This window comes from Hermetia illucens, chromosome 2 (genome assembly GCF_905115235.1).
Source record: "Hermetia illucens chromosome 2, iHerIll2.2.curated.20191125, whole genome shotgun sequence".
Taxonomy (NCBI): Eukaryota; Metazoa; Arthropoda; class Insecta; order Diptera; family Stratiomyidae; genus Hermetia; species Hermetia illucens.
In genome coordinates, this window is record NC_051850.1 from 160688112 (window position 1) to 160712085 (window position 23974).

Here is a 23974-nt window from a genome sequence, read left to right on the forward strand (position 1 = left end):
GTCAATGGTCAGAAAAGTGCGTAAAAGGTACCTATTGAGCGTCGAAGCCGCCCTTGCCCGCGGTAACTTAAAACCCTTTTGGTTTCACGCTCGCAGCTCTCGTAATCCAACTCAATCTGTCCCTTCTTCTATCAGCTTCGCTGACTCCACTGCCAACTTCCCACAACAATCCTGCCACCTTCTCTGCACCTACTTCTCTTCAGTGTTTTCTCCCACGAGCCCTTCACCCTCTACACCTTTCATAACCGCAGACTCCTCCGAATCACTAGCCATTGCTCTCCTTTCGCCTTCCTTGGTTGAGTTCCTCATTTGTAACCTTGACCCCAATGTGGGACCTGGCCTCCTCCTCCTGGCTTCCTAATCTCTTCCTCCTTAACTGTAGAAAACACATTTCCCTCCCCCTGTGTATAATCTACAACAAAAGTCTAGACGAATGCTACTTTCCCCGTCTCTGGAAAGAGGCCCTTATCATTCCTATCCTCAAGAGCGGAGACCCTTCCCTTGCTGTGAACTACCGCCCCATTTCTCTTTTCTCCTCTTGCTCCAAAATCCTAGAAAGATACGTCAACGACTGGTTGACCGCGCACTTCGGTCACCTCATTGTCAAAGAGCAGCATGGTTTTGTGAAACATAGATCAACGGCTTCAAATCTTCTGGTCTTTACCAACTTTGTTGCTACTGTTTATACTGATTTCTCCAAAGCCTTTGACACCGTTGACCATAACATTCTCCTCTCTAAACTTTCTTCGCTAGACTTCCCTCCCTCAGTCATCTCCTGGCTTTCCTCCTATCTCTCATACCGTTCCTGCAAAGTTTCTTTTCATGGTCACTCATCTGGTTCCTTCTCTCCTTCCTCTGGTGTTCCCCAAGGCTCTACACTTCGCCTCTTACTCTTCTTGTTTTTTATCAATGACCTCACCTCCTCCGTATTTGCTTTACGCAGACGACCTTAAATTGTTTTCCTCTGTTTCGTCTCCATTGGACTGTGCTCTCTTACAATCCAACCTTGATAATTTAGCCCGTTGGTGTTCGGTCAACAAGCTAACACTGAATGTCAACAAATGCCACTGGATGTGCTATTCCCTTAAACCCTCCCCATCATCCTTTTCCTATTCTCTCAGTGGTCAACCCCTTTCACTACTGACCTCCTTCAAAGACCTGGGTGTAATATTCGGCGATAAACTTCGTTTCAATTCCCACTTCGTTGACATCATCAATAGAGCTTCCAAAATGTCTGGTTTTATACTACGTTCCTCGTCCGACTTTACCTCAATCCAGCCCTACTTAACACTCTTCAATTCCCTTGTCAAAAACATCCTTGTCTGGTCCCCCTACCGCATCCGTGATGGCCGCGCTCTTGAAGCTGTACAAAGCAAATTCACCCGGTCCCTCTTTTATAAAAAGAACCTTCCACAGGTTGATTATCCGTCACGACTCCGCACCCTCAATCTCCCCTCCCTACAGCAACGCCGTATCTTCCTTGATATGTGTACTCTTTTCAAACTCTGCAATGGTCTGATGGACTGCTCCACCAACTCGGATATTACTTTCCGTATCGCCTCGTCTCATAACACACCTAATGCGGACATTTTTGATGTACCCTTCGCCGAGCTCGAGATTTACTTTCATTCTCCGATCTCGAGGTTTTGCCGGTCCTACAATGCCCTACAGCTTGGGTCCTTTGACTCTATGTCCCTCTCTAGCTTTAAGCGCAAAATATGCCATTTACTTGCTCCTCCCTCTGAGGACAATATCTAATAAGTAATTTGCTTTCTGTGTATTATCCTCATTAAATAAATAAATAAATAAATAAACTATCTAAGTATTCCGTTTTACTCCGATGCAGTTGTAGATCTGATTTTTGTCAGTCCTGTGCTGGCACGTAATAAGTCCGGACAAGTTAGCAAGGATTCCAAGTACAGCGACCACCAGGCAATCAAATTTGAACTAGGGGCGGGACCACAGGGCGGGAGACCCATAACCCAAAAGCCGAAATTGAAAAGAACGCCAGGATATTCTGCAAAACATCCGTGGAGTCATCTTTAGGCCAGGCTAGCAAGGTAGGCAACTCCACGGATAGAACTCTCCATGCCACACAATAAATCACTAGCATTTGACGCATCGATGCCTAGGAAATGCTCATCCAGCGGATGGGTTGTACCAGCAAATATTGCGTGGTGGTAACCTTGGACGTGAGGAATACATTCTACTCGGCCAAATGGAACATTATACGAAAGTCTCTGGTGACGATTGGTGTCCCCCCCTATCACGCTGCTATTGTCGATAGCTACTTGCTTGAGTGGACGTTCTAGTTTGATACCTATGATGAACCCAAGGAGTACGTTCTCTCCGCGGGTGTCCCACAGGGCTCCGTACTGGCCCCATTACTGTGGAACATCATATACAATGATGTATTTAAACTTCCATTTCTGGAGGAGGCTACGGTGGTGGGTTACGCTGGCGGCATAGCACTGGTTGTGGTCGCGAAGCGTCTCGAAGATGCTGAACATCTTGCGAAGCAATCAGTGCTGTTAAAGCTTGGTTAAAGAGTAATGTACTGTCACTAGCGGAGGAAAGACGAAAGCAGTCCTCATCACTAAGTGTATTAGAATTGGGTATTGTATCATAATTTTTAAGCCGGACATCAAGTACTTGGGAGTGACGATAGACGGAAAACTCAATTTTAAGCTGCATGTCGAGCATTCTTGCGAAAAAGCATCCACCACGAATATTGTTTTGGCAAAAATGATGCCAAACGTGAGAGGAGCGCGGGTGGTAAGTTCTATCCTGCTGTGTGCAATCCCAGTTTGGGGAAGAGCACTGCATTTTTTGACCATTGCACATAAACTGGGTGCGGTCTACAGGAGAACAGCCTTAAAGGGGCGTTCTGCTTCAGGACCGTCTAAGATGATGGCTTTCGTAATCTAGGGATTGATGCCGTTTAACATACTGGCAGAGAAAATGCTGAACCTCTATAAGGTCAGGTCTATCTCCCTTTATCGCAGGTGAGAAAAGCCGTAAAGGAAAGTTCCATAAGCAGATAGCAACTGCGATGGGACCAGTCAGCAAAGGATCGTCGGATTGACAGGTTGCTCCCTTCCATCAGGAAGTGGCTGGGGAGAAGGAATGGGGAAATCAATTTATCGCCGGTCCTGGAAGATATCGTCGATACCTGTATAGGTTTGAATTGGACACCTCATCTGATTATCCAAACTGCGGCGAAATCCCAGAGGACCCAGCGCACGTATTCTTCTAATCTTCGAGGTTCGCGGAAGAAAAGAAGAACTTGAAGAAAACTCTAACATAGGTGAAGTCCAATCGTCGAAAAAGTTTGTTCGCAAAATGGTAGCTTAATTGTGGTTCCACAGAGCAGGGGAGAGTCGGAGTAGTTTAGTGGTTAAAAATCTCACACTGTCTTGTCCAGGCCAGAGTCTTTTCAAGATTTCCATCACCAAAGTGCCTCAACCTAATGCCGGATACTGTCCCAGAACCTGTATGGAGGTTTCGACACACTCCCCACAGAACCTACAGGCGGGATCCGTAGATATCCCCAGCTTCCCCAGGTGATAGTTTAGTCGACAATGGCCAATGAGTATTCCCACTAATATCCGAAGATTCTTCTTAATAATAAGATTCGTTGGCGCAAGAATCCATATTGAATCAAGGCCTTGAAGTATGTTAGACCACTTCATTCAAGACCGTAACGGGACACTACAGTACACTGTAGGAGGCAATGTGGTCAGCATTGGGCTCGCCCGAGTTTATTACCCTGATTTGACTCAGGTACCCATTCACAGCTGAGTCGACTGATATCCGACCTCCAGTCACGATAACAAATCTCTCTGCTACCAATGAGATTTGTACCGGGGCCTTCCGCTACGACAACCCAGCGCTCTTCTTGGTGAGGGTTAAACAGTCCTTTGTGCGCTTGGATTCGCATCCTGGATTGTTCCATTCCTGGTACGCCTGGAGCAGTCCCCCAGCCGTTTCTCTTCTCGCGAATCCCATGGAGCTGGATGCCTGTTCCGACATTGTTTGTTGATTAGCCCTAGATCGATTTTTACCTCCGAAGCGAATTGCGCTACTAACTCGTGAACAGTTGCATTCCGGTGCACATCAATTTAGAGGATGTGGATCATCCTAGCCCCGTCTGCGCCCTGAAGGTTGCCCTTGTCAGTAGGCGACTCAATGACAGAAAATATCAGCAGAGACTAGACCTTTGCCTCGACATGGGGACTTAGGCCTCAGGTAGTAATGTGGATATATGTTGCTATCATTAGGCCGATGTTTGCTTATGCATCCAGCTCTAGATGCATTAGTCAATTTGCAACTATTTGCGATATACTAGTATATATAAGTTCAAAGCATTGCAATGGGAGCAACTCATAGATAAATTCGATTAGGTCTATAGGGATACCACGAAAGTGAGGGCACAGAGCACTGGAAGAGTTATTGGGAGAACTGAATCCAGTTCTTACAATACCTCCTGATTCTCCTGAGTCCCAAAAGACGGTTTGGCGGGGTATACTGATGGAATAGGGTTCTGCAGCAGGAGTGTAAGTTAGAATAGGAATTGTACCAGGTGATACGTGTTCCCCCAATAATGAGGAGACGGAATCCACGGAGTATTTTCTGTGTGAATGCACTGCCTATGTAGGGACGCATCAGATATCCGATCTTGGATGCTGATGTACTCTAGTTGCAACGGGTAACATCACACCCACTGACGAAAATCCTTCCATGCAGACGTTGGTCTGCGTGCTCAGAGGCAATGCTTCTCCCCCCCCTTCCACACCTTAAATACACACGTACGGAGAAGGGAAATGCAGTGGTTATATTTTAGGGGGAGATCTAGAATATCATTGGAACTATTCAACAAAGAAGGGGCTCAGAAGAGAAATGGAAGATATACTAACTGAAGAGGAATCAGCAGTGCCACAAGAGAAGTGATCAGAATGAGAGTGCCAGACTGAGTTAGGAGACTAGCAAATACGATGAGGTAATTTGATACTCCTCTGCTACGATGGATGAGGAAAGAGCGGGAATTCTGGACGTATGACTAGCAGAGTTTGAATTTCAGCCGCTCGAATGAGCCTGCCCTTAACTCTTTAAGTACTGGGAATAGTTTTGATAACAATTTTTGTAGTAGAACGAAGGGCCTTAAAGTTTACCCAATCTTTGGCATTACCGAAGCTTCAAACTTATGTTTCCCTCGGAGAGCATCGCTGACTTGTACAATAAACTAAACAGGCTATTTGGGCCGACTGGGATGAGCTATTATTAACTTAGAGAGAACTATTATTAAGCCAACAACAATAAATCTCAAAAAACCTAATGAAACTATGCATTTTCTACTTTCAGAAAACGCGGTTGATGAAGACGATTTATCTCTAGGAGCCAAATCTTGTTAATCTTTGAATATTGCGTGTACAGATCACTAAACCTGCACTAAAATGATTACACTGCAAACGACAATTTGGCTGTTGATACTAACATTTTCTATTGTGATATCTAAAATTGACGCCATCCAATATGTTTACGACAGTCTGAACGTACCTTGCAGTTTTTGGAATACAATTAACATTACCGACGGAATTCGCCTGGCAAACGGGTCCTATTTATACGATGGAAGAATTTACCCCGAGGACTACGTGGGGACGTATGATTATGAGTTCGTCAATTTAACTTTCAGGCAATCAGTCAAACCACACCTTCGCGGGTGCGTCTGCAAGATGGCAACCTGCGTTAGGTTGTGCTGTCCAGTTACTCAGTATTTCGACGATCGACAGAAAATATGTAGCGACCCTCCGAGAAATGTCAGCACCCTGGTCAATGTAACTGATTATAAAGGGAACGTGGAGACAGTAAATATTGGGGAGAAATTCGGTTTTGTTTACGGTACGCCATGTGAGAAAATGTACTACTTGGATCCTGCTTCGTTTGAGTACGACAAATGGGATCTGTTTGAGGTAAGGTTGCTGCAGCTCATTTTCGTTCTTAGAGTTATCTTAACTGTATCCGATGAATTTCAGAATGGCACAGTTTTTAGATGGGAGGACAGAGCTTACCTATCGAAAAATGATTATTGTTTTTCTCCAACTTTCACCATGAACTCATCTGTGATGATTTTTAGTCCATTCGTCTGTTTTCCAAATACAGAAACTTCACAATATTTAATTTATGGAATTGGTGAGTTTATCTTTTCTTGAATTAGTATTACTAAATGATTTTTGATGCGTTATCAAAGGGAACCAATTAATTCAAATTTTTAAAAAAGTCGCTTTTGATTAGCAAGAAAATATAAATACTTATTAAATGCCAATCAGTCGATGAAGTAACCTTTTTCGAGGGCGACCTTGCAATGAAGGGGGTGATAACTAGTTCCCGAAATTCTGCATATGCTGTGTCTGTTGATGTTGATCTACATTCAAAGATTGGCTAGAAAATCCACTCCATATTTAACGATGGTCAACTATAAATATTTCTCTTTTATTTTAGCTATGTTGACTTCAGTGCCATTTTTCATTATAACAGTCTTAGTATACTTGGTTATTCCCGAACTTCGAAACTTACATGGAAAGGCTCTCTGCTGCTACCTCTCATGTCTGGTGGTGGGCTACAGTTGCTTGGGGCATACACTGATCGAAGGTGGAATAATTGTGACAGATCCTCTTTGTGAGATTTTAGGTATATTTGCATATACATATTTAAGGGCTATTGCCGAACACACTAGAACGATTCCAAAGATTGAAAAATCTTGAACCTTCAACGGGACTAAGAAAAATAATTTGAAAGTTTATCGTAATTTTATTCACAGGTTTCACGGCATATTTTGCACTTATCAGCAGCTTCCTATGGTTGAGTGTAATCAGTTTTGATTTGTGGTGGAATTTCCGCATAATGACAACGAGAGGACCAAAAAAGGAACTAAAACGGTTCATAATGTATTCCTTATATTCTTGGGGACTCGGATTGTGCTTCACAGCGGCTGTTATTCTAATACAGAAATCGAATATACCTGAAGAGTGGAAGCCTGGTATTGGCGGAGGACAATTCTGTTGGATAGATGGTAAGTGACAACTCAATGTATAATTGAAGTTTGGATGTTATTTGTTATGACAAAGCAGAAAGAGCGTACTGGTAAAGGGGCAGTTGGTTCCCGAAATATAGGCTGTATGACTCTATTAAAAAAAATCAAAGAAAGGAAAATGCTCTTCGAATTTATTTCTTTTACTTCTAGACTGTTAATTTGGCTTTATGTAATGAATTTGGAATTCTTTTTCACCGATACTTATCATGATATATGACCTTTATAAAAATAAGAAGACAAAAACTAATTTCAGTTTTACTGAATTCTCGTTACAGCAAGGGGATGGTATCAGTTGCCATACTTCTATGGGCCGATGATAATAATCATAACTTTTAATATTGCGATGTTCGTTATGACTACCTACAAAATCCACCATGTGAAGAAAGAAACTTCAAAAGTTATGGGGCGAGAAGATAGTCGAAGGAATATTAACCGAGAAAAAGACAAGTAAGTTTCTGTCTCTAGATTTAAGCATGGGTGCTGAATAAATATTTAAATAAAAGGACAAGACAAACCCTCATTCTTCCCTTTTCCCACTACTTTGCCTTTTACCATTTTCCTTTTTTTATGCGTTGGAAGGTGGAAAGGTTCAAAACCTACCGCTGGCTCCTGCCATACGATTATGTGAGACTTTTACTCACTAAAACCACCTCCTTCTCTTTCGCTTACTCCGCGGGACTGCCATTTCAGTATTACGTCGCGGGGCAGGATCAGTTACGAACTGCGCCTCGTGTTGTTATTTGTAACTTTCCTACGAAGCTCCTCCTTCCTCAGCAGATTGTGGATCGCCTTCATTAACTTTTCCAAGATGTTTCAGAGGCTAGCATGTGGTCCACGATATTCTCGGGTGTTAACCGTGCCCCGACGTCAATTTCCGCCTTCGTTCTGTGTGCGGCGAACCGCGGACAGTTAAAAACAACATGTTCCGCATCCTCAGGAATCATCACGCATGTCGGGCGGGGGGGAGTCGTCACACCCGAAGCGATAAAGGTATGTAGGGTACCCTCCGTGTCCGCTTAGGAATTGAATGAGGCGGTAACTAACCTCACCGTACCTTCATTTGATTCATTTTGAGACATCTGGAATAATCCTGTCTGTCCAGCGTCCTTTAGGTGAATTATCCCATCTTTTGAACCATTCCGAAATAGATTCACTTCGTGCTAATTACCAACGATAGGTATAGGACTCGCCGATTGCATATGATGGGTCATAAAGACGTCGATCCTCGTTCGCCAAGATGTCGATCGGGACCATGCTTGCTATCACACAGACTGCTTCGACTGATGTTGTACGGTAAGCGCATGACGTTCGCAATGCACTCAATCGATATGGAGCTGCGATCTTCCTTCTATTTGCTTCCAACTTCAAGACAGTGCCCAGACTGGAGCTGCGGCTCAATGTCTGTTTGTCTGTCCGTCTTTTTTTTTTGAGGAGATCGAAATCTTCAGAAGCCACTGGTCTGGAGACACCAATGTGTGGGATTTTTACTCACTAAAACCATCTGCGCAAAAGCTTCTAATAAACTGCGCCCCCTAGCATTTGATTCTCTGCTACCCAACTTTAGGGAAATCACCAGCAATCAGTTTTGGACTTCGTCTTCTTGCGTCGAGAACAAAATTATCAAGCATTTCCTCGAATTCAGACAGTGTCAAACTTGGTGGGTCGTAGCAGCTGTATACATATACACCACTTATTTTCGCCCACACAAAGCCAGTGACTGCCTGACTTGCAGTACCTTGTATGGCCTGGCGACGCAAGCCAATATCGCCACTCCACCAGTCGAATATTTGACCCATATGCCACCATGACGGATTCTTTACCGTTCACTTATGATGACGATTTCCATCTCAGATTCGAACGTGGTCTGCTCAAGTAAATTTGAAAAACCTCATTTTCTCATTGCAGTGAGCGCCTTCCTAAATGCCGGACATTTACCACTTCCGGCAATATGCCGGTTATCCTAAGCTTCTTTTACTTCACACAATAGGCATTTGGGGTCACACTCCTCTGTCTGTCTGTCCGTCACACGCACTTTTCTGAGAAACGGCTATACCGCTTGACATGAAATTTGGTGAGAAGGTGAGAACTGTAAACGCCCAGACATGCAGTGAGTGATATCCTTCTACGTTGAGATTTAAGGGGGTGCCCATACATGCAAAAGGGGGATGTAAAATTTTTTTTTACCGAATATAGTCATGGTATCAAATGAAAGGTCTCGATTAGTACTTTTCGATGCCCGTCTTAGTTTTGAGATTTATTAAAAAGGCGGGGAGTGGGAGGGGTGGGAAGTGATGATTTCTTTAACGGACCCATTCTCTGAAACTACCCAACCGAAAAATCTGAAATAATTCGTGAAGCTGCCTCGATATGGGGCCCAGGCCTCAAAATACTGTCCATATCGATAACTGTTAAAATTAAGTTAATAATAGTATATTACCATATTTTTGGGGAAATTGAGTAAAAAGGGGGCTTAAGTTTATCCCAGAGTTATAAAAGTTGGTAGTAGTATAAAACATAGTATGAAGCATATTATCCCTAAATTTGATCAAAATCATACTATTAGTAACAAAGTAATAGCAGCTTAAAGTTGACTTTACCGTGTAAATTTACTGCAACTAAATATCAATATCACACTAAAGTGGGTAGTCAGACATGTTAATGCATATACATAACGGGCTACGTACAAATGGGATAGTTCTACACTCAAATATACTCACACGAGAAGAAAATAAAACCTTTCATACTTGAAGCGCCCAGCTTCCGGTTTCCCGACTTGTCTTATAATTTGAATCGTATTGCAATGTACATGCTCATGCCAGTGCGCAATTAGGTGCATTTTCCCGAACATTTTTCGAGCAATATAGAAATATTAATGTAGATAATGTTGAGAAATTTCCGAAGCGTTTGTTAAATATATAAGCATCGGCTGGGCGTTGCTCCAACGGTTCCAGTGCAGCGGGCTACAACCGGTAGTTCGACAAGATCACCGATAGCTGAACGTTGCATCATTTAGTTTTTGGGAGTCGAAGGGAGAAGCGTTCCCTTAGTTTCGTGTGCAGAGGGGTAGTTAATTCGATGTGAAACGAAAAGTTCACTGTATCCTCCGGAGATCTTCTGATTTGCTGGCCCAGAACACGCTTCGGTTTTAGCAATAGTAATTCAGTTTCGAATGCGTTTCAAATATTTGTCATGTATGGCCAACCTCGCCATATGATATGAGGACTGGCGCCCGCACTGAGCAATGCTTCACAGGGTACCACTACCCATTTTCAATTCTAACCACGCGAGCTCGACGTGCGTTTTCATAATTTTTGGCATTTCCCCAATTTGTTTTATGAGATTTTGATACGATCTCCCCTCGTGAGAGACGCTGAAATGTTATAAAAATAATCAGCCAACCGCGTGTCGACCACTTGTTCGGTCAACTTTCACCACTTTTTGTAGCTTTTCAAAATAACTCAGCTCCCGTGATTGACCCTAATCAATCCGGATAGTCATTTTGTCCATCTTCGATTTTTAGCCTTTCCAAACAGTTTTTTTTCTGAACGCCGAAATTTTTTCCTCCACGGCCAATTTTAATTTTATATAATTTGCCCGTTACTCCATTTGCCATATATAGGGCGGTAGCTTGCACTTGGTACTTGGAGGGCAGTCAACGGAGACGGGGGTCCTACGAATGCGAACCATTCCGAGGCCTTGTTTCCAATTTTTTTCGGTCAAAATCAATAGAAATAGGAATCCCATCAAAATTAAGCTGAAGGAGAAGAATGCACGCAAAAGGTGACTAGAAGAGGTAACAGTTTATGAATTTAGAAATTTTCGTTTCATCGAAAAGTTAGCGGCGCCTTGGATAGAAACGGACTGAGAACTTGAAACTATCGGTAGTAGACGCGAACCATGTGTCCAAGTGTGACCTGACTGAATACTTAGAGACGGATAAACATAAGAACCTGAGAGCTCTGTTGGCTCTATGAGCAAGGGTGAGCGTCACACGCAGGAGCTCCACTAAACAGACCAAGTCTAAGAAATATAACGTAACCTAGCGTATGTAGTAAAGAAAGGAATTCCACAATTACATTAAGCAGGACAGCAGAAACTATCGCAAATAACGACGGTATGCCACCGTATAACGCATCAGGTTCAGGTAAACCTTTCAATGGGAGGGGTGTTAATAGTAGGCTTCTCATTCATAATGATGAACAGTTGAAAAAATAGAAGAAGCATACACCATTATTCAAAATCGTATAAAGTCTGAGGAAGTTCCACCTCTTGTGGTTGATATAATAATCCATCGTTACATACGGGTACGGACTCTCTTCCCAAACAGAAACGAAATTATCTTTATCGTTAACGCGCTCAAACGGAGTAAAGCCGCCGGCCTTGACGGTTTTCCCGTGGATCTGTTCCTTGCAACACCTACAGTCTGTGTGGAGCTGTAACTTCCATTTATTCGTAACTACTAGGAATGTTCCTGATGTCGCAAAGATAATTACTAAAATAATCCTGAAACGGATCAGAGGTCACCTCGAAGGTTTGAAATGGGCAGGCTGGTTTCCGATCGGGACCCTCCTGTAGTGAGTATATTGACACCATTCGAATCATTGTGGCAAAGTGTACGCAATTTAAATTCCATTTTAAATTAAGAGTCCTAATGGGATTTTGTCAGTGTTGCCCTTTGTCATCGACTATTTTTCTTCTCATTATCGAGGACGTCCTTCATAATGCCTAGTTCGGGGTATGTGAAGGAGTTCATTGCATGATTGTCATCTTTTCAGAAATATACTGATGGCATTTGTTTGCTCTCTCATTGAATCATGAACTTTAGCAAAATAGCTCTGGATTTGGAGGAGGTGGTTGGATTGGTTCTCAAGGTCTTCAGTCTGATTTGCATGAGTGAGCGGAACATTGAAATTGTTGAAAAATTTGTATATTTAAGGAGCATTGTTTCTGCTCATGGAGCTTGATGACGATCACCACGCCGATGCTCCCTTTTTACAATCTTTCAAGCCAGGTATCCGTACACTTGTTGATGAAAAAATGAAAGTGGCATTGAATAGGTCACATTGAAAAAAGGGACAAGGAAGTTGTGGGTTATGCTATGCAATATAACTCACTCACAAGTGAGCTGCCCTAGAGCTACGTGGGAAAAATGATTTCTCAGAAGTTAATGAGAAGGGTAGGTAGGAATCGACCGCGCTTTCGTGCGACCACTTAGTGAAGGGTCAATAGCAACCAAATATGGCATGTTCTTCGTGGCGCCAGGAAAAACATGTCTAGGGGTTTGCCACACGGAAATAGCTGTAAGAGGAAATTGCAGCTATCGCAATACTTCTGGCTCATCATTCGCATACACATGTATATAACCTTTCAATTAAGGAGGACATTTCTAACAAGCTTACATGCTTACCTCATTTCCGGAACAATGAGATTTTATGATATTGTTCGGTGAATGGAAAATGGATGGAAAAACCTGAAAATTTGCAACTGCTTGTTAGTGGACCATGAATAAAGAAACTTCTCTGAAATATTCTTTTGCAGTTTAAAAATAAAATTAGATTCGCCTCATCATTTCCATTCTGTCCATGAAATTCGACAAAGGACCACAATCATGCCCTTTTTCCTCAGCTACTGCATAGCTACGTCAATTATTTTGTGGGGGCGAAAAATTATTATTGGTCACTCAAATATAATGGGCAACTGGAGGATGGTGTTCATCACCAACAAGTATTCTTGCTGCGTGGGTGAGAATATCGTCCTTTTACGCAAAACAAATAAAATTCAAATAACGTCGTAATCCAAATGTGGCACAATTAAAGGAGTGAGGAAAGTATATTGAGCAATAATTTGACTTTAGTGTTAAGAAATAAGAGTGGTTGACGCTTGGACTAATCCAATCAATTTACAACTTTCTTCCAGTGTTGGACTATTCCTGCGACTATTCATCGTAATGGGCGTCACGTGGTCACTGGACGTGGTATCATGGCTTCTTGGAAAACGTTACGATTTTCTCTTTTACATTACGGACATTTGTAACGCCATCCAAGGCCTCATCATTTTCATATTGTTCGTAATGAAAAACAAAGTGAAACGACTAATCATCAAGAAGTAAGTACCTCATTTTGCTCAATTAGACTAATTCAAACTTCATTCGAATCCATTATTGCTACGCATACGCTTTTTGGTCGTAACAACTGCAATGCTTTTTGTTCGCTTTTCCCCAGCATGCGGAAAATTTGGAAAGTGTTAAATAAAGATACATTTTTTTTCATAAATATTGACGGTATCTCTGGATGGTTCTAATCAATGGATGGAAATTGTATCGGTGAAATGAATTAAGGAAAACTTCTACAAGTCAATATTTAATTTATGTCGGTGTTTACGGTAATAAAATTTCAAAAATATCCGCTCGGCCTAAGTGTTTGCGCAATGACTGCATGACTATGTTTATTTGTTCAGTGGCTACAATTCAAACGATAATCGGGCGATCATCGATGTCTGTTTTCCCACGAAAGGAACTAATGCCTAACACTTTATTTGCTTTCAAAATAAACAATTATCGGTGGATTTATAATTGCTACGTGTTTGCTCAATTGAAGAGAAATTAGAGGATTAGGGGAAATTAAAACGCCTGAAAGTGCTAATCATAATATATTGTTTCAGGAAATGTAATTAAAACTAACAAGGGTAAGGTCAGTAGAAAACACGAAACAAAGCGAGCTTAACTTGAGAGTTGTTGCCCTGAAGATCATAAATGGCCATGGAAAGTGTTCATTAAAAAAACAGGACACTACTCTCCTGCTAGTGAACCAAAAAGTCAGGAGATTCATCTTCCAGTGTAATGTTCAAAATTGCATGGAGGAAAAAAACTATTGCACATATTCGATTTAAGGTAAATGTACGAGAAAAATTTCTCGCAATAGATCTCGTGTTAGTGCCGTGTATGTGAGGCAGTGTGTTGTTGTGCGGCCACGTGGTTCCGAGCACGGTTCCATCTAGGCCCCATCGACACACCAATTCGTGAACCACAAGGGTCACGGAGCAGTTAGCTACCTCGTCCCTACCGCGCGAACACGCAATGATATTCTGTGCCCGCTAGACACTAGATTTGCTCATCCGATATTCAGTCTACTTGCTGTGAACTATATTAGGGATTCTTCGCTGGACTTCTTCTTTGTCATTTGAGGTGATCCACCCGTTACTCCTAAAATTTATGTTGCCCCGTGAGAAAGACATTCTAGTCAGATGTTAATGCCCAGAAAACTTCTTGGGTTTTATCGATATTTTTAAAAATCGTTTTCTATTGGCAACAGCAAGACTTCACCACTTTTATTTATTTCTAATACTATCTCAACGAAAAATGTTGAAATTGCATTGCCACCTATAACGACAAAATACAATTTTATGTATTTTCAAGATACAAGCATTAAAATCACAATTCACAAACAAACTTGGAACCTTTCACCTTACCAGTCGCTGCGAACACATACATATGTCACAAGAACTATTGTTACCCTTCACTGATTACACCATACCTATAACAGCTTATAACCCACAGAAATTTGTTGTTTGTTATTACCTACTTCCAAGTGTTTCAACCGGGCATCTGGTATTAAGTATTCTCCCAGGCGTCTGAACCTATTACCTACAATAATGTCGGATACTGTAGCCGAACATGTGTGGAGGTTTCATTATTCCTGTGAGGAGAGTACAGACAGGAGGCTCTTCTTGGTGAGGTCTAAACAATCTTTCGAGCTCTTGGGATCGTTCACAGAATCGCTCTGACTCGTATTGAAGCGTCGCTGTTCCTTTCCAAGCCAACTCGTCTCCTGCTTCCTTCCTAGCCAGCTCGTCCGCTGCTTCATTGCCTTCTAACCCAATGTTGCCTGGGTATCCCGACCTTATTGAACGAACCGAGCGTGTTCAGTCTGTTAAGGCATTTCCATATCAATTTGGAATATACCTGATAGGACCTAAGTGCCTTAATAGCCGCTTGACTGTCGGTTAGAATAACAATATTTTGCGCCATATAGTTCCTTTCGGTGATGAGGGAGGCACATCTATTTATAGCGTATATTTCCGCCTATAATATGTTGATATGCTTACCCATTAAATCAAAGTGCATTTTCCTTGAACCAATGACCCCGGTCCGGATGGCTTAAGTGATCAGATCGCTGGGCTGTCATAACGAAAGACCACGGTTCAAATCTCACTGGTGGCAAAGGGATATATTATCGTTACTGGATATTGGATGCCAGTCGACTGAGCTGTAAATGAGCACCTGAGTCAAATCAGGGTATTAACCTCGGGCGGGCGTAATGCTGATCATATTGCCTCCTACAGTGTACTGTTACGGTCTTCAATGAAGTGCTCTAACACACTCCAATGCTCTGATCCAATATGGATTGTTACGCCAACGACTATTATTATTAATGACCCCGGCCCCCATAAAGGATCCGTCAATGTACCAGGTAATCACTTGCTAGTTTGGGCCATATCTTAATGTCACGCTCTCCGAGTTTGCCCTGTTGATCCAATGTGTTTCCCAGATGTGTTTGTTTTTAGTCTAGTGTGACTCCCAAATATTTGACCTCTATTACTTGGTTCACTCATTACCTTTCTTCTTCCCGCGTACTGGATAAAGACCACTCTTTCCCGTATCCATACCCTTGTTATATATCCCAAAGCTATGTTGCCAATTACCACTCTTAGAAGGGATCCTAAAATGATTTCTAGGCCTCTCTGGAATAGTACTGGGAAAATGTCATCTACTTCGGGTGATTTCAGTGGTTTAAAGATTCCCACTTGCTCTAGCTTCCCAGCATACCTATTTCGTTAGTTTCCAATTCAGCTTTCTCCTCTTCTGTTCGTTTTTGAGGTGTCAGACAGAATGCTATTGCTTTCCGCCGTGCGGTAGGACCCCGGAAAATGAGTTTCTATGAGTCACCATTCTTGATAAATGTCCCATCTTCCTTCTTCAGACAGGTAGAAGATATTGCTTCGTCTTTGGCTATAGCCTTATATAGCCTGGATACTTCTGTGGTTTGTTTTATTCTTCACAGAATTCCCTGAAACTGTTTCGTTTTGCTTCCCTGATCGTGTTGCTATACAACGTCAGTGTTCTTTTGTACCTCTGCAAGTCCTCGGTTTGTTTTTCCCGTTGACGAGTTGTCGTGTCTCCTTTCTGATGCGGGCTAGGTTCCCATTCCTTGATGATTTGAATATTTTAGCCGGACAATTGGTCTCGTATGCTTCAATTATGACTCTGTTGAGACCCTCCACTACTGTTTCTAGCTCTATTTCGTTTCTGATGTCCCCGCTCACCTGTGGATTGTCGTCAATCAGGTGTCTTGTGAAGGAGTTCCAATCTGTTCTCTTGGGATCCCTTAATATGCTGTCTACTTCCGAGTTGCCCCCAATGCCGAATCTGATTATTCTGCAATCCGATATAGAAGGTTCACCCCACCCTCTCCAGTTCCTTACTAAGCCGCTCATCATAGTGTTCCGCAGAATTATGTCTAGTACCTCTTGTCTGGTGCTGGTCACAAATGTTGGCATGTTCCCTAGATTATTTCTAACTTATTACTGAAGATGAATTCCAGAAGTACTCACCTTTTCGATTAAAGTCGCTGCTCTCCCAGACCTCATGATCCGCATTGACATCGCAGCGGTGAGGAAGTGGTGGCGCCCACCTCTCGCAGAACTTCGCCAGTTTCCCAACTTATTTTGGTGTGAAACGGGTGTCGTCTCCTGCTTACTTCGCGATTTCTTCCTCCGGCTTCCAGCGGGACCTAGACAACCACGAAATCTCCACTGAGAAACTCCGCGAGGTATATGTATTTTAAGTTTCTTTTGAGAATGTTGCAAACTTTTATTTTTTAATCAGGGGAATCCCAAATTACCTGCATGCTTCCTCTTTGCAGACCGAAAATCTGCTCCTAGTATACGCAAGGTTCTTTAGCCAGTATTATTACAATGTATTCTTGGATCTTGTTGATCTTGTAATTACTGCAGATGCAGCTCTTCCATGGTGGAGGTTCATGTTCGGCATCGCATCCGTTAATACTTGAAGCTGTTCCCCAATGTATTCTCCGTATTCTCCAACGAAATTCATCATTCTCGTCGTATTTTTTAGAAGTCGCCAGTGAGTTTCGTCTATTTTCTTGTTGCCCTTTGTGAGTGCTGCAACCTAAGTGCACAAAACTCTCGACTTGTTCGAAATTGACAACGCTCTTCTTTTATTTATTGTCTGTCTCTCTGTCTGTTTGTCACATGCATTTTTCTCGGAAACGGTTCTAGCAATTAACATCAAATTTGATGGAAAGGTGGGGAATTGTGAACGCTAACGCATACAGAGAGTTACGTCATTCTACGTCGAAATTAAGGGGGTATTCCCATATATGCAAAAGGGGAGTGTAAATTTTTGTTTCACCGCATATAGTCATGTAGGGTATCAAATATTGGTTAGTACTTTCCGAGGCTGGTCTTAGTTGTGACATTTGTTGAAAAGGTGGGAAATGGGGGGGGGGGACGTCCTGACGTGCAGGGCAGAGGTAATTCATCAGACGCTGCCTCACCTCCGCTCTGGGAGCACCATGACCCAAAGTAGCGACAGGTGGTAATCGCTCCATTCATATATAATCGCAAACACGACATGAGCGCGAATTATATTAAAATGAAATCCGTCGTAAGTTCAGGCCTAAACCAGGCTGAAGTGAATTTTTTGTTAAGGATGCTGGGAGTCCTGAGTCCGAATCCACTTGATGACGGATCGGATCATTTGGGAAGCAACTTACTTCCTTTCTTAGTCCACGGACTCTTCTTTTCTCCTTGTTAGAAACTACTTAATCGAAAAATCTGCCAATATATGGTGTCTAGGCTCCAAAATACCCACCATACCGATATCTGTTTAAATAAAGTTAATAATAGTATATTACTATAATTTTTAGTAATTGACCGCAAACCTCGTCCTCTTAAGTTCATTCTAGGCTCAGCAGGCTGGATCAATGCATGCTGCAACATGAAGCATGATCCTGCCAAGTTTGGTAAAAATCGCACTATTACTAACAAAGTTATAATAGGTCAAACTTGCTACTTTGGCGCTAATTCAAAACTTCGAATTTCGGTGGAATGGATAGTCTCACTGAATATATGTATCCATTATGCGTTAGGTACTAATGGGACAAATGTTCACTCAAAGGTTTTTTCCCGACTTGTTTCGATAATTTTTGAGAGCATTTCGTAACATGTACACACGAACGTTCGTCATAATTTCGTCAGACCAAACCGGGCTTAGCAGCTCATAAAGCTTACTCTCCAACCCCATCCACAGGTATTCCATGCTAAATACCGTTCTGGACGGGAATTTTGCTGTCATTATTCAACTTGTAAGCGGATCTTAAAATATTTGCTTTCAATCAATTTATGTGCGGATCTCGTCATTTATACGCTTTCGTTTTTTCTTTCTGCATAAATGCTACAGGACTATAACGGCAGTCATTATCATCATCAATGGTGTGGCAGCCTACATTGAAGCTTAGCCTTGAAACTACATTGACTTCTGTGTCCTCTCAGTTTTCTTCTGGGTCATGTACCTCAAGTGAACCCCTTAATGTGCACTTTGGGATTCTTGTGTCATCCATGTGTTGTAGCGTCCTATCTTTGTAAAAAAATCTTTAAATTTCTCCTCGCTTTCTAGCTGGTCCTGGCTATCACTTTGTGCTTCCCTCGTGTGTGAAATCTTCAAAACATTATGCAACAGGATGTGTCGTGTGTGGGAAAGTGGCAAAGTATCTGAACACGCACATCCTAGTAGCCCATTGTACTCGATTCCCTCATCTAACGGAATACCCCCTTGTACCGCAGAAAAACATCGTCAGCAAAAATCTGCTGTCTGATGCGTTGTTAGGTGGGGCATTTACATAGAAAATGTTTCATGAATCCCGCTTCCTTATTGCAAGACTGGTTTTCAACCGGATAAACTTTGTAATATGTCAGTTTGGTTCTGACAGGAAAATTTTGATGTGTCTAGTAGTATCAAGGGTCTGCCACCTGCCATTACAAGATGCTTGTTCTCAGTTGTTGATAGCAGCATTAGCTAATGTTACTCACACTCCAATTGATGGTTCCGGTCTCGGAAAGGGGGAAATTGAATCTTTTTTTGCTAAAAGCCATATCCAGAGTGATTCCACCGTATTGAATTGATTTATGCACTCCTGAACAATTTTCAATGTAATCAAAGTACTGCTCGACGCCTTCAATGCAGGTTGAATATCACTACAAATTATGAAGCGCCTACCCTTCAACCGCTGATCACTGAGAATCACATATGCTTCGGTCTGAAAGACCGTTGCTTATTATCCCAGAAGAAAAGCCCTTTCTCGTTTTTATTCTCCAGAACCCTATTCAGTTGTTAAGCCAGACCTCAGTATATTCTGCCATGCATTCATCTGGTTCATCCCAATTTTCTTTACGTTTCCAGATAACTTCATATCTTCTACCAAACAGATGTATACAAAAACTGAATTCAGTTCTCCCAATATCTCTTCTAATGTTCTGTGCCCCTCACGTTCATTGTTTCCCCATAGATCTAATCGAATTAGTCTATGACCTGCTCTCATTGCAACTCGTGCCTTAGGCACTAACTGTCAATCGAATCAAAGCGCGTTATGTATTTATGCGCAGTGTTCCGAGATCCTGACCAATATCCACCACAACCACGTCATCCACATAAGCTCGGGCGGGTATTGGCAAGTATTACAGTTCGTATAATAATGGGTCGATCAGCATATGCTACAAAAGTAGCGATAACACACGTCCTTGGTGGAAGTCAGCTTTTCGTCAAACGCCCCTCCAATGAATGAAGACTACCTTAACCTTCTGCTTTCCGGTAGACAGGTGGATAGATGCCGTCCATGCCAACGGCTTTAAAATATTCAAGGTAACCAAAGTTCTCACAGCGTAGCAATTCCCCTTGCAACACTATTTTATTAAAAGGTTTGCAGAAACCGCCAATTTTCTCCGTTGCACTTCCACACAGTCTATATAGTCTCAACTCTGGGATTCTTGAAAATTCCATCCGGTTTTCTAAGAAAGTTCAACTTGACTGACTCATCACTTTTCAAGACTACGCAGAATCTAGAGGTTTTTACGCTTTCCAATTCCTCACAGTATGCTCTAAAGGGGCTCATTTCGAACGTTTTACAAGCCTCTTATTCTCGCTATGAGTTCTGGAAGTTTAGCCCATCCTTATTCTCATTGCTGGCTTAATGCAGGTTTATTTAATTTAACCTTTATTTTTATCGATATGAGTGCAGTTTAATGTGAAAGCCGGGGTTATCAATTCGTCCCCACCTTCCTTGCCGAAAGTTTCTTGCTCTCACTTGACGGTGAAGTAATCCTCATGTCCTCACTCCCAAGAAGATTAGCTTTTTTTCGCAATACGTCCTGCTTTCGTCGACTGGTAGCCTTCCAAGGTTCACGGTGTCCGTCCAAGGATCCGTGTCCACCTACCGGTATTAGACCAGTTGCCCTCACACCACCAGCTCCTAGAGGCGGAAGAGAAGTTTCTAACAGATAAGATTCAGTCTGTAGCCGTCTCTCCTTTGAAGCTGAAGTTTCTTTATACCGATATCTCTAGAATCCATGGCTCGACCACGACTTGATTGTTTAAAGTCGCGAGTGAATTCAAAATCTATGACCCCTTACAACTTAGAGCGTTACTATTCGTTGCTTCAATCTTCATTTGTTTTGGACATACTTAGTGCAGTAGTAAAGTACTACTGGCTTCCCAACCACAACAAGGTGGTGTCCGAGGGGGATGTAGGAAGATACTACTATATCGCCGGATCTCCGAGAGTAAAGGAGAGCCATAAAATATATAATTTTAGATTTTATGCAATACTTCCACTAGAAGATCTGAAGGCCATAAGGAAGAAGAAGGATACAAAGTACATCTCTCAGTTCTAGCTCAAATAATTTGCTTTGTTTTCTGTTATGTATATATGATGGCATAGTAAAAATGTAGCAGGGTCAATTAGATGTCTGCAGATTTTATGAAAAAGCATATTTCATTTATTTAAACTAAAAGATCTAACCAATTATCAAATAAACATCGAAACAACTACTCCCTTAGAAGTGGTCAATTTTAATTTTTTGGGTCATCAGCTTTTAATTTTGGATTTACCCATTTTGAAAATTTACATTTGACCTTATTTTTCTCCTAATTTTGTTATTTTTTTCCCCCAAATTAAAAATAATTTTCACACCTCGAACCCACTTATGCAGATTCAACGGATTCAGCGTCACCTCATGGACATCTCGCGTGGAGCAGTCTTCGCCACCAACTCGCATAATGCCTGTGGTCAAAAACAATTGCATAAAAGTTTGCCAGGACAAATTCTAAACTCTAGACAGGCAATAGTACAACACTACGGGGGAGAGGTACATCAACGATGGCTGTGATATAGAAAGTTGTAGGCAAACACGACGTACTGAAAGCAGGTCCTTTAGAAAAACTAGTTCTATGTACTTGTAAGGAACTTTCAAACTTGAGTCCACTAACTTTCCAAATTTTCCCCTAACACGCTAGTCGTAGGATAGGAAGTAGAATTCATTATTAGCTCTTCTGCATGTTTTTTCCGGTGTTATTGGGTTATGGTGAAAGCCATGATTGGTCCGTATTTCTAATGACTAAACCTCTGTTCCTCTCAACAGGTATAATTCAGTACGTGGCCTTCAAAAAGACACTAGGACAAGTCAATATTCGACCAAAACCAGTAGCGTAACCATGACGACCACGCCCACAAGTGCACTCCATGACAAAACTGACATGGGACTCATCCCTATAATCGAGAAACGAGAAGGTAATTCAAGGAACACCTAAGGATCCTGGGGATTTTCCTCATTGCAGCATTCACCGGCAAACGCTTTTCCATCACTCCACGAAGTCTTAATTCTCAGACGCATGATGTATTTTTATAAAATGATTATTTATGACAAAACTATGAATATCACATGGAAAGTGAAGTACATTCCGATCAAGAAAAGAAACTCAAGGATCACTTTTAATTCGAATTTTGTGGGCCTTTTTGTGTGTTTTAAAGTTTGAAGTGCTTGTTTTAATCTCACTTTGAAAAATGGAGGCTGGTAGTTTGCACAACTTTTTTTTGTGATGAAATGCATCCCCTAATAATTAAGCAATGAAGGGAATGATGAAACGCTAATATACTACCAACCCAGATTGACAAACTCAATACTGAGCTGCACATACCTAAGTACAACTTTTTGACCGAATGTAACTTTACAATTGATGATTTGATTTTCGAGATGCACACCGACGCTTATTACTCTTAAGAACTATGTATCGAATGTTTTATTTAGCGTAAGTTAGGACGTAAGGTTGTCTATTGTAATACATTTTGTTGTATTTCATAAATATCCCAAAAATAATAAACAATTAGCACCAAACTCCTTGTTATTCGTACTTTCTACTGTTTAAAATGTTCAACGTGGTTCCCACATTTTTTGCATTCCTTTCCCCTCAACTACTCAACATCCTCTCCTATGATGATTAATTTTAATCGTTTCCCATAATTCCGCGTAATTACAGAGATATTGACGTTTTTAGTTTTAAACCTCAATTCTGCTGATTAACGATTTGCCCGTGATCACTGATATACTGGTCCTACGTCCACTCTTTCCTGAATTTCCCTTAAATGTATCCATTGTTCTATTATATCTATTGTTCGCCAATTTACCACACCTGGCTCCCCGGATTTTGAAGGCCTCACCACATTCACTTTTTTGCCCTTACACTTTTTTGGTGCAAGAGCCCTGGGTTCGATTTAATAGAATTCGCGGCATTGGATCACTAAAGTGGGCTAGGATCCAATTTGATCGAGAGCTTGTGTCCTGATGTCAAGATGGTTAGAGACAACCACGCTGAGACAGTTTTGTTCCCGAGACTTAGTTACGGTCATCAAACAATACCAAATTAATGGCGAGGGGAAAACCTGTGGCTTTCCCATGTCTAATGACATAATTTGGTAGGCCGATGGTAGAAGACTATCCTTAGTGCCGCGAGATGACCATAAGGGGAAAACAATCCTGAATACCTAAAAAAGTTGGCGAAATTGACCGTTAAGGTCCGCTCGCAAATACTGAAGCTCTACCGAAATGCTCTTTCGACACGCTGTTGCTTGCCTCTTTGATCCAGAAAATACCAGACGCACTCCAGACGGGTGCTGTGGTCCAGATCGTTGACCGCCAGTTTCTCGAACTGGTTACCTCGTGTTCGAATTCTAGTTGCCTTAAATGTTTGTGGAATCAGAGTTTTTTAGATAAAATTGTGAATCTAGGCAGCAAAATATATATATATGCATATTTTTTATATTTTAAAATGGATGCATATTAGGGTGGCAAATAGCAAATTGTAAGGAGGGAAATGGAGGTTTAGGAGTTAGGTAAGTAATTGTTATAGGAGTCAGGTAAGCAAAATGGATGCTCTATACAAGGAAAGGAATCTTCAATCCGTACTTCACTAAACAAAAATAACTAAGGGATCTGGTTGTGGATGGATACACGTCTGAGTGAATTGATGGCCAGAAATATGTCGGTTCTATCTGGGGAAGCAATTCATATCGGCATGTTAAGGTGACTTCCCATTTTATCTATTAGAGATAGACCTTGCGGGATGTTATTCGATTTGGAATCGTGGCGAAGTGGTCATCCCTTCAGCTACTCGTTATTGTGCATAAGGAACTAACTTTTAATGTCTCTCGCGGAACCTTTCATGATAGGTTTATATAACGAAATCGTTATTTGTGGCAGCCCCTGCTTCGCTCACCAACCCAAGGGTGGATGGGTGTCGCCCACAACCGCTTTGCA

The 23974-nt window shown here is 41.9% G+C and overlaps 1 protein-coding gene across 4 annotated transcripts in view; it reads left to right on the top strand.

Annotated features, from left to right (window-relative positions):
• Window positions 1-22555, top strand: part of LOC119647895 (G-protein coupled receptor Mth2-like) — a 61592-nt gene extending 39037 nt beyond the window's left edge. The window contains exons 2-9 of one of the 4 annotated variants that reach the window (XR_005248962.1): window positions 5362-5969; window positions 6033-6189; window positions 6499-6687; window positions 6818-7069; window positions 7366-7537; window positions 13007-13195; window positions 21374-21589; window positions 21803-21943. Coding sequence is in view for 2 of the 4 variants with exons in the window: in XM_038049198.1 (XP_037905126.1) it covers window positions 5454-5969; window positions 6033-6189; window positions 6499-6687; window positions 6818-7069; window positions 7366-7537; window positions 13007-13195; window positions 21803-21971 (1644 nt within the window). In the remaining 2 variants the exon portion in view is untranslated. Of the gene's footprint in view, window positions 1-5361; window positions 5970-6032; window positions 6190-6498; window positions 6688-6817; window positions 7070-7365; window positions 7538-13006; window positions 13196-21373; window positions 21620-21802 lie in introns of all 4 variants that reach the window. The other 3 variants (XR_005248963.1, XM_038049200.1, XM_038049198.1) reach the window with 3 other exon arrangements.
• Window positions 22556-23974: the final 1419 nt, after the last annotated feature.